The sequence below is a fragment of the Teleopsis dalmanni genome, chromosome 1 (assembly GCF_002237135.1).
Source record: "Teleopsis dalmanni isolate 2A chromosome 1, ASM223713v2, whole genome shotgun sequence".
Classification (NCBI taxonomy): Eukaryota; Metazoa; Arthropoda; class Insecta; order Diptera; family Diopsidae; genus Teleopsis; species Teleopsis dalmanni.
In genome coordinates this window covers 150395234-150407717 of record NC_051846.1, presented here as the reverse complement: position 1 = coordinate 150407717, position 12484 = coordinate 150395234, and the positions used below count along the sequence as shown (strand labels likewise).

At 29.4% G+C, this 12484-nt stretch overlaps 1 protein-coding gene across 1 annotated transcript; it reads left to right on the top strand.

Annotated features, from left to right (window-relative positions):
• The first annotated feature begins 6529 nt into the window (after positions 1 to 6529).
• LOC119666441 (alpha-ketoglutarate-dependent dioxygenase alkB homolog 7, mitochondrial-like) lies at positions 6530 to 11987 on the top strand. Its single transcript, XM_038075719.1, has 5 exons — positions 6530 to 6614; positions 9507 to 9679; positions 11182 to 11349; positions 11512 to 11756; positions 11811 to 11987. The coding sequence occupies exons 1-5, from the start codon at positions 6530 to 6532 to the stop codon at positions 11926 to 11928; spliced, it is 789 nt and encodes a 262-aa protein (XP_037931647.1). The 3' UTR covers positions 11929 to 11987.
• Positions 11988 to 12484: the final 497 nt, after the last annotated feature.

Sequence of the window (12484 nt, the reverse complement as noted above, 5' to 3'; positions counted from 1 at the left end):
ATTCTACTGGCATATGTAGAATGTAAGTTGAATGATTAAGAATATGAGTTGAAATATAACCAAGTTTAAGAAGAATATGACATTTTGGCGGTATTTATGCGAAAGGTTGAGTGTCTTCTGTTCAATATGACTCGGATGGCAACACAAAAGATCAATCATGTTTGCAATGTTCCGCTCTTTGAAAGCCAGTACCTCATTTATTTTCTGCTTCTATTCTTACAGGTAAAATTTCCATCTGGTTTTGGTGGAGACATAATAAGCCCTATGCACAGCCATCACGTTAATGCTGTGATTATAAGAATTCACTTAGGCTTGCTGACTTGCTGCTCTATAGAACTTAAAACCTTATAATCATTTCGAGCTTTTAAGATTCTTTCAAAGAGAAGACTTCGCAATTGAGTTGGAACCTCTGAGAAGTAAAGTCTCAGCGTGTTGACTCTGCATTGCCTTTACGTGAAACAATGACAAAGTTGGTTTAAAGAACTTGGAATATCTGAACATAGAAAATATATATAAGTTAGGCTATCACATAGCTTTAACTCATATATGTATCAATTTTTTGTCCAGTAAACAATGTATAGTTTGTTGCTTAATCGGTTATTTTTCTTGATTGAGTTTAAACGGTTTCGTGGTTCCAAAAATCTTCAAAAGGTTTGAAAATATTTTTTATATACATCAAAATTGTCTTAAGTATAAATTAGGTTAGAAGAATTGGTGAGTTATAGTATGTTTCCACTGCTTACTTAGTAAGTGTAGTTTACTAAATAAATTTCATTAACCATACAAAGAGCTACCGTGCTTTTTAGTTTACTTACAAATAAAGTAAGGATAATTAGACCAAAAATGTCGAATGCAACGCTTAAAAATAAATATCCCACAGTGAATATTACCGAAATTTGAGATATTCATCAAATATATATATCATTTATATATTTCTATCTTAGAATTTTCAAAGAATTTTTTGACACAATAAAGTTCTTTGACATGCAAGTTATGTTAATAGAAACGACAAAATCTTGAAGTTATTTAAGTAATTTACTGAGAAAGCAGTGGAAACATGGTCTTAAGCATCCACTTAAGTCAAGACTTAAGTTACTATTGTGATATCGCTCATGCGTTTTTTGATAAAAAATTTCTTTTTCCACGTAGTTACACTTGACACTATAGGTATATCTCGGAAAATATTGTAAATGAACGTCGTAGCCATACTAGTTTCTTTTACTATCTTAGATTAAGGATAGTCTTAAGTTTCTGGGGGCCCCCTTCAACACATTCGGCGTTATCTCTAGTATTAGCATTGACTAGATTCTTGCCTTTATAATTGTCTCTGGCTGGTTCTAGCTTAACCTTTTCGCTACTACCCACTATTACGCGGATTTGTGGATTTAAAACTGCTTTCTTAACTAATTGCGGAGGAGTCGTTCCTCCCACGCCACAACTAACTAACTAGCTAGACTAAGGATTCACAATTATATTTTATGGAATGTTGGTTAAAAGTACACTATATAGCTGTTTTTTAGTTCAGCTACAAAAGCAAGAAACTAATGTGAAAATATAAGATACATTTGCAGCTTTTATGTAAAGTAAATATGAAAAAAGTGTGAACTATTGATTTCATTTCGTAATAAATAATAAGATACTTTCACTTTGCAAAACACGGCAAATTTTATAGTCAATATTATAAAATCAGCAATTTGTTTAAATGATTACAGACACTAATGAGTAAACTGCTTTAGACACTAACTCAAGTAGAGAAGAACAAGGAATTTCTGGATTTTCTGGAATTTCTGGAAAAATCTTAAAACACTTCATACCCAATTGAAGCCAATAACTCCAAAGCCTGCGCTTAACATTTCTCCGACTATAGATGGAAAGCTTGACGCTGTTGGATAAAAAGCGTGCATATTTGGTGATTGCCAATGTGTTATTCCTGGTTTTATAACGTCATGTATGTCCTTCAGAATTGTTTTATAGTCTTCTGGCTTTTCTGGAATTTCCTTGGGCAACAAATCAAACAAATAGCCAGGAGCGACTGAAGATAAGACATCGCTATATATAAGCAAACCAAAAATTAATTATACATGGTTGCCTTTTAGTTTTATTTAATCTATATTAATACCAGTCACGTATTGAATCCATGTAATCCGCTATAAAATCCACTGCAGCCTTTCCAAATTCACGAAATGTGTCGCTATCCATTTTCGCAATTATGTCTTTCTTATTTTATTTTTTATATTGTTTGTTTTAGAAATTATTTAGAAAAACTTTTACGATTTAGTTATAAGGTTTGTTTATTTATTTATGTAAATACTCAACGCGAGTGTTTCCAGTGCACAGATCTCGAGACAGTTGCTTTCAGATGACTTGCGCGTCGCACTCGCGAGCGAATGACTAACTAAATTTCCGTCCTACTGAAGTTTAAATAACTTCGCCTTCCGCTACGCGGCTTTAACTGCTTATACAATAAACCAACAATTACATTAACTCCAGAGAGTAGACACTACAGTGGGTATGTATTATAAAAAAATTGCTTAAAATATTTTATTACATGAGCAAGTTTAACTTTGGGAACGGAAATTTAATTGTCACAATAAATTCCTTTATTTATTATTTTTTTATCATTTAATCCTTTATTTACAATAGAGCGGTTTTAAGGACTGCTATTAGATAAAACTATAAGTTTAAATGATAAATTGGTAGGTATCAGTCCTATTAGCTATTTGCAATAGCTCTTTTGGACACTAATAGCAAAACACCTACTTGTCTGATTTAATTCTATTTTCAGTTTTGTCCATTATGGCCGCTAAATAAGCTCATTATAAATAAATGAAATGATTTGAGGCAAAAAATGGTGAATGCAACCCAGAAAAATAAATTTCCCACAAGGAAAAACACCAAAATTTGAACTATTTGTCATATGTTGTACATATAAAATGTAAACAAACAAGCTAAATCACATGCATAAATCAGTTTATGCCAATGGAAACGACCAAATCTTAATTTCATTAACATAAGTAGTTTCAGAAATAGTGGCAACATGATATAAGAAGTAGGTCCATTGTTATACGACAGTTCTATTCTAAAAAAATATTATAATACTGAGATGATTGAAATGAGAAACTAAGCATTAAATAAATTTAAGTTGGTTATGTCTTAGAGATGATCAGTGAATCCAAGGCAAACACAACAAAAAGTTGATTTAGGAACAATGAGAATATAGAATTGGAAAAAACAGACAGTGCTTGAAGAACGATGTAGAAAGTTTAAAAAATCTTATTAATCATACGAAGAAATGCTGGTCTGTACGGTTATCGCTTATAGTGTTGAAGAATTAGGATAAGTAGATCAATCTATATCGATCAATAAGATCTATAGATCTTAAGATCAATCTATAAGATCAAGTTTATATTTTGAAATTCATTAAGCCTGTTAATCATTTTTTACCAAGAGGGTTCTTCAAAATATTTGTATACCATATTTGTATTATATGATTAAAATCAATTTCATATGATAATATATATACAAAATTATTTTATTATGTATATAATGAAAAATTCATTATAATTAATTATAATAGTTATATCGAATACTTTTAACACACTTTGTCTATTTATAGTAGAACTCAATTCCGTCTTTTTGAAAACCATCTGGATTATTTAATATATTTTCCCAATTTAATAAGGGTAAATTGCTTAACAAATTATAATTTTCTTAAATCCGAATATATTTGTTGGATAAATTATTATAATCAGTAAAACCATAATACCTGATATATTATGTGTCCATGTTCGTTACTCATTTATTTGAAAATTCCACTTATAATCCATTTATAATGCTCTGATAGAAATATATAAGACGTAGTTGCAAATTGCATCATATGATATATCAGTATTTTGAATTTTTCTGATTTGTTAAGATATATCAGGACCCAGTATTTTATAGATTTGTTAGTGTATACCAAAATAAATATTTATGCGATTTGTTACGATATATCAGAATTCAAAATTTTGCCAATTTGTTAAGATATGTCAGAATCGAAATTCTTTTTAATTTGTTAAGATATATCAGAATCTAATGTTTTTCCGATTAGTTATTATATATCACTATCTAAAATAACATACTTCTGATTTATTAAGATTTTTCACAATCAAAAATTTTCTGATTTGTTAAGAGATATCAGAATCTAAATTTTTTCCGATTTTTTGAGATATATCACAACCCAACATTTTCCGATTTGTTAAGATTTATTAGAACACAACATTTTTCCATTTTGTTGAGATTTATTAGAGCTCAATATTTTTCCGACTTGTTGAGATATATTAGAATCTAAATTATTTCTGATATGTTAAAATGTTTCAGGATTCAAAATTTGAACCGATTTGTTAAGATATATTAGAACTCAATTTTTCTAGTCTATCTATATTTATTAAGAAATATCAGAACCAGAAATTTTCTGATTTGTTAAGAGATATCAGAATGTAAATTTTTTCCGATTTGTTGAGATATATCAGAATTTAAAATTTTTCGATTTGTAAGATATATCAGAACCCAATATTTTTCCAATTTGTTAAGATATATCACAACCCAAAATTGTTCTGATTTGTTGAGATTTATTAGGACCCAATATTTTTCCGACTTGTTGAGATATATTAGAATCTAAATTATTTCTAATTTGTTGAAATGTATCAGAATTCAAGATTTGAACGATTTATAAGATATATTAGTACCCAATATTTCTGGATTTGTTAAGGTATATCAGAACCAAAAATGTTCAGATTTGGTAAGATATATCAGAATCTAAAATTTTTCCGATTTGTTAAGATACAAATAAGGATAAAATATAAGATTTTTGTTCTTTCCATAAATACCCAACTAAAGTTTTTTTATCGATTCTTGATAACAAATTTTCAATAGCTTTGTGTGAAGGATATTTATCTTCTCAAAGTGAAAACTAATATGCTGAGATTATCTTATATTTACATAAAACAATCTCATCACCATTCTAAAAAGTTGAACTCAGGAAATTAGGTTTAGACAATAGTCTGCTGTGTAGAGACGGTATATATGGAGCTTGTTCTTCTATTAGTGTATCATACAAACCTTTGTTTTTTCAATAAGATTTTTAAAGCCAACATATGTGGTTGTAAATCTTCATTATAATATGAAATATAATCCAAAATGTGGATATCGAAAAATAATCTGATACGTATTTTACTTTAGCTATATGTAGTTTGATAATCATCTCCGAAGCCATAAATACGAATCAATAGTAACTTAGATAATAACTTAGACGGAAAACAAAGCCAAATAATAAATTGATTTATGAAATCAATTCATTAAATACAATGAGAGTACGAAATACTAATCACGTTTTGCTTCCACATTAAGTGAATAAATGAGAAACGAGATGATTTGTCATACTAAAAGATGCTGTCTTGATGTAACAAAATGCGAAAAAGAAAAAATAAAAAAAATGCCGCATATAAACAAAACACAAATCAACAAAAAAAAAAAAGAAAAAAAAATAAGTGAAAGAAAGCGGCAGTAATAAATATTTTTAAACTTGTTTAAAAGTAAAAGTGTCAGAAGCAGTAGGAAATCAGCGCAGTGCTCTGCTCCATATTGATTGTATCTCACACATCTGCTCCTAACACTCAATAAATCAGCCAAAATCAGTTAGTAGTAAATAATACGGTATGGTTGGTTTTGAAGTTGCGAAATTTTATGTAAGACTTCAAAGAAAATGTTTAAAACACTTAACAATAAATAAATAACAGTGAAGTGATAATTTTGATCACACAAAACTCTACGAATTTAATACCGCACAGTGGTCAAAATCACATAAAATTAAAATAAAATCTTTAACTTATATGGTTGCACCAACAATTTTCAAAACAGTTTCTATGGTATTTTAATTAAACATTTATATGATAAAGAAGGAAACTGGAGCGAAAAATGAGCTGGTGGGATCTAATGGCATTTCCGATTGGTAGATCTGAGGTCATTTTTTCAATCAAGATTAACTTTTAGTGCAATTTTCAGTTTCGATTGGTAAATCTCGAGCGAAATGTATAATACTCGAGATAAGTTTATGATACTCTAGATATTTTGTCAGTAAGATTAATCGAACATTAACAGCTGCTTTATATGACTCTACAAATAAAGAGTGATTTGATTCGATATATGTATTTATGAAAAATATACATGTCTACTAACACTATTACAAAAATGTTAGATTACTCTAAAAATGTTCGATTGAGCAACAAAATTTGATAGATGAAGAGTAAATTTAGATTGAATCTACATTTTTTCTTCATTTCATTTCGTTCCCAGAGGAACATTGGGAGTCTAGATTTAACAATTGCCGACGCCATAAGTAATGAAAGATTATGGAGAGATATTTTTAAATCTTCACAAAATGAGAGTTCAAATGAGTTCTGTTAGGTTGGGTGGAAGAAGAAAAAAATCCCTCTCAATTAGCTAAGAAAGTCGTTTCAATTCCACATTCCTCATAATTGTGAGTAGAAGAATGGTAACGTTAGAACCAGCCGCATGCATTGATAAAAGTAAATATCTGTCCAATGCTAGTGTTGGAAATATAAGTAATTCGTCAGGTAAATTTTTTATTACAGCCTTAAGGATTGAACAACATTCAAATGCAACAATTTAAACACGTGTCAGTTTTTTAATATCCATTTATGTTATGACTTATGTTAGTACAACAGCGACTCGTCATTTGCGTGGGTAAGTGGTTTCTTGATGTAGACCCTGCCGTTCTTGAAACCCACAGTCTACGCCTTACGACTTTTCCTATGTGTTCGTTTCATTAATGTACAGATTAATTTGAGCACTATTGATATATGCCTTATAAGGGTTATATGTCAGCAAGGTTCCTTTACCTGGATCCAGGGTTCATGTAAACATTTTCATTCTCTCGCGCCCCTAAAGTATATAAAATATTGGTTCTATAGTTTGATTTTTGATGGACTAAGTAGAATCTATTAAGTTATGTCTTTTGAATAATATTTTAATACTTTACGTAATTTGTGTGTATCATTTAAAAGATTAGAAGTCTCCCAAAACAAGAACATGATTTTCATATCAGTGTATAAATAATTGGATATTCAGTAGTAACATAGTCAGGTGTCTTTATGAGCTATAATATCTTCATTTTTACTTGAGTATTTGAAAGTTTCTGTACAGCTACAGCAACTACTTTTGTTTTCATCTTTGATAAAATAACAAATTTGCAACAACAATGTTGTTGTTTTGTAAACAATAGGAATTTGTTTGTATGCATAATATTTATTTAAGTGAATGGGACGAATAGTGTAAACTAATACATGTCTAGTTCATTTTGTTTATATTATAGGCGTTATTTTGAATAAGAAGGAGCTTAACACTGTCATTATCTCTTTACTGAAATGTAAAACGGAACCAAATTTTTTACCTGATAATGCATTTATTTTGTATTTTGATTTAGATTCAATTAAAATTTCGAACTCTTTGCAAGTGGATATTGGTGATCTTGTTAATAACTTTCAGAAATGGAAAATCAAACTTAATGAGCAATTTTTATCACTCGTAAACGTCATCAAATTATAAGTGTTAATAGTTAATAATGCCAGAATTAAGGGGAGTGATACAATAAATTGATCTTAACTATCTTCTACAAAATGTGTTTTGAAAACACCACATCAAAACAAAAAACGAAATCCATTCACAAATTTACTCTGCATCAGCTTCAACACTCTTCAAAAGTAAAATGTTAAACCGGAATAACAGATAGCTTATCTACAAGCAAGTCATCAGGCAGTAAAACTCTGATATTCAAAAAATTTACCTACAACGTACTATTTTCTTGAAAAATTTTTAAGCTATTGCTTAAAGACAGAATTATCAGCGACGGAGGAGAGGCGTTTGCGGATGAAAGCAATATAGTATGGGATTGCTTGGTTTTCCCATATCATCCGTTACTTACTCCTTACTCTTTTCTCTCACAGCATTTCTATCAAGCAAATGAAGGACGATATCGGAGAATATTTTATAAGTATTTCCACATTGCACGGGTTGGGCGATTATGGCGGGCAAGGGGGCTGCCCAAAATCATTTGTTGCATGGGTTTTTGCTAAATTTTAACTTGATGGTACATAACCGATAAAGTTAGACGTTTTATTCTTGCGAAATTGTTGGTTAGTGTAGAAAACATTAAAAAAGTCCATAAAGTCATTTGAACTTGATAAAGCCGAGTGCCTGATAAATTAATTAATTATGCAAATCGTATGTTTAAAGTGGTACTACTTTTGATTATCGTATATCTAAATAACACAGCGTTGATGTTTTAGAACACAGTCTAAAGCTGTTGCAGTGCAAATTAAAGGATTATGTTGCATATATCCACGAATGAAAGATTGATCTCACTTTGCTTCAGATACTAGTCTGTAAGCAGCTAAGATCAAATTCATCGAAAAGGTTGATATTAGTTAGAAATGGGTTGAGCATTACTAGATATATGCATGCTATTTTACTTATCTTTTAATTTGAGAAAAACAGAATATCCCTATTATATCTCTAATTTTCGGATATAATATTTCTCAACTATTACCTGTTTGTGAACCTAAACAAATTTTACTAGGGAAAATCATTTTAATTATTTTTACTCTAAGCAAAAAGTACCGCAACTGAAGTCTACTTTGACGTCTACAAACAAATTGTGAGAGAAATGTTAGATTAGAGTTAATGTTTCTTTTAATGAAAAAGACTATGTGCTAAATTAAACCGAATTTTGGTCATCAATTTGGAGTTTTATTAGTGATTCTGTTATATTGTTAAGTTTTGGGGTTTAAATTATACATCATCTTTAAGCAACTACTTCTCCAACTACCCTACAATGGATCTTGAAAGCCTCAAAGTGTATTAAAGATTTCATACGAGATGTGATGTGTCTTTATTAATACGGTCTTTGCAAACGGTCTGTGATACATAAGCACACGGTCTTCGCTTGTCATTTTACGGTATTTTGGGCATATGGACGAATTCTCCACTATTCAATTCCTCAACCACTTTAAATTTATTTAAATTGTTAGATGGCGGTAAATACTTTTAAAAAGAATTCTAAAATAATTAAACATTTTATAATAAATATAAATTCTTATTTAATAAATTGTAAATTAAACCAATACTTTATACTTTACCCTATTATGTTGATGAGAAGTTAAAAACCTTTTTGTTTTTATTTTATTTTTGTTTTATTATTTTATTCATGAAGGAAAAAACTTTTAAAATTTTAAAAACGAAAAAGAAAAAAATATTAATTAATAAAATTAAAAAAAAATATTAATATAAAAAATAAATAATATTTATTTCATATAAATAAAAAATTAATATAATGTAAAAAAAATAAGAGAATTTAAATGAGAAATTCATATATAGCAGAAATATAGTTTATAATATTATATACATAATAGAAAAATATTTTAATAAAATATAATAATTTTATTTTTCAGTTGATAATCTAATAGAATTTAATGGTAAATGGCCGACTGATGAGCAGAAGAATTTCGTTAAAGACTTGCGAATCATTAAAGATTTTATTACCGAAGAGGAGGAGTCCAAACTATTTGAAGAAATTGAACCATATATGAAACGGTTGCATTATGAATTTGACCATTGGGATGATGTAAGAGAAATAAAATATATTTTAATTAAACATAAATTTTAATTGAGTTAAATTTAAAATATTTAATTATTTTCATAAAAGGAATGTTGCTAATAGCCTTTAAATATATATAATGAGAGGAGTACTTACTTGACAAACTATTTATAACCCGGGAAAATAAACAACGATACCAAATATTTTATAATAATTACTGATGAACGTTAGACGATGAATCGATTGAGTTATCATGTCCGGTTGAATGGTCGCTTGTTTATATAAAGACTAGTCTCTCGGTTTCTGAGTTAATCGATTGAAACTTTGAACATAAGCCTTATGACTTTATGAATCAAGGTACATAAAGTCGACATAGGCAAAATTCAAGTTCCACCCTTTCAACCTAAAAAAACGTTGGATGAAAAAACTCCAACACATCAGTTTTTAGTTCATTAAGTATCGTTTACTTTGATATATATTATCTATTAGCTTTTATATATAAATATATTCACAAATTACATTCTTAAGTCAATATGTTTTTTTTGGAAATATTTTCAATAATTTTTTGCGGAAAACCTCACACTTCTTAAAATAAAAACATTTGTAAAGTATCGTCTTATTTTCGAATTATTTTTACGATTTTTTTTAACTAATTTTTCTTCTATCATACACCATTTCCTTGTAATTACCAGAGTTACCAAGAGTTTTTCAACACAAATACATAAAGAATAAATTTGACGTGATAATGGAATCTAGTATGTTGCCGTTGGTGGCATAGATAAAATTAGGTCCACACCTAAGAGGAACTCTATTTCATAGCTTATTCTTATGTTCTTACCTATGTTGAGGTTTATCCGAGTTATTGCAACTGAGCATTTTTACTCTTTCTTAGCTAAGGAGGTTTCTACAGAGTCCCTCCCTTTTCTTTGACTTATTTATATATTCCACAAAAGCTTTGCTAATTATTTGATGACTGATCTAAGATTCATATACCGCCCCGTACGTCTAGTGACTGCTCTGAGATTACACAGTGCTATGTGTGGCAGAATGTCAGTTTTCGTGTATGGTTTTAGGGATCTGTATTTTAAGTATTTTTTGAGGGGGTCTTAGCACTATTCTGAGGTCTCTTAGCATTACATTCTTGCTGATGTGCCATGGCACTTTGAAGAGTCTTCAGAGAGCCTGAATTTGAACAACTTGTAGCTTTTGGATAGTAGAGTTGGCAGCTTTACTGTACGCGACAGACCCGTAGAGAATTGCCGGTGTTATTATATAGCTGTAGATCAAGTTTCTGTTCTTAGCGCTGAGGTGTTTAAAAAGTGGCTGTAAGTAATAAAGTTTTTTCACAGAACTACATTTTTTTATCTTGTATCATAGTTTATTGTGATACAACTGTTTGTGTAAATAGAATTAAAGTTATGACACGCTAAAGGGAATCGTTTTTTTTCTCCTTAAAATTTAAAAGTATTTAATTATATACGAATTTCTTATGTCATTAAAAAAATTGATATGAATTATAAAATTTACAGGCTATACATGGTTTTCGTGAAACCGAACGCAAGCAGTGGTACCCACATAATCGTCAAATACTAGAACGAGTACGTCAAGTAGCTTTCGATGGTGCCATAATGCCATATGTGCACATCTTGGATTTAGCAGAGAAAGGTGTGATCAAACCGCATGTTGATAGTACGAGGGTAAAGTATAGTTTATTAAAAAATAAATTATTGTCTTTTTGCTATAAGAAAACTTGTTATAATTTTTGTCGGTACTATAAAACTATCAACAACAGCCGTAGAATATATAATAATGCATATTAATATAGTATTTTTAATTATTAAACTATTTTCAAATTTCAGTACTGTGGCACAACAATCTCTGGTATGAGTTTGCTCTCCAATTGTGTAATGCGTTTGATACGCGTTGATGAAACAAAATATAGGCAAACAGTACAGGATTCAGAATCTACCGACTGCGATAAAACTAAAACAGCTACCCAAACTGAAAGTACAGATGATTCCTATCGCAACCAACCAAAGGCAACAATAGAAAATAATTTTTATGCTGATGTATTGTTACCCAGAAGATCGCTGTATATTATGAGGTAACCTGCGCTATATTACCTAAAAGAAATTCAAAATAATTGTTTATATTTTAGTCACTCTTCCCGCTATAATTTTACACATGAAATTCTCTCCAATGAGTTCTCCAAATTTCATGGCCAGCCGATACATAAGGGACGTCGAATATCAATTATTTGCCGAAATGAACCTTAATAGAAGTCTTTTTCAATAGTTGTCATTTTTAATAATATGTATGTACAAATTTCTATATATATACATATATATATAATAGTATCTATATTACTATTTATTCCTTGTAAATTTTCTATTTTAAGTCCAGATTTTAAATAATGAGTTTATTTTCAATACTGTTTTTAAATTATTTATTTAATTGCAATATGTTTTAAATGAAATATATTTAAAAGAAGAAAACAATGATATATATTTTTGTATCTATTTGTCTTAGCAAAAAATAAAATTGAATGAATTGTTGTAGTACGAAAATCACTATTGAGAGCATTAATTGTCCTAAGTATTGGAAGATGAGGACTGATATCTACACAGAAAAATTTCATATTATTAATTACTACCGGAAACAGAACGTTTTGTATTTACGTCCGATTTGTTGTTGTTGTTGCTTCAGCACGCTGAGATCTAGAAAGCAGTTAACATGAAAGCATTTACAACATGTATACATGAGTTAGGAAAGGGATAGATGATGTTTGATTGAGTGCAGGTGAGGGGGGAATTAGGAAGTAGGGTTGGATTG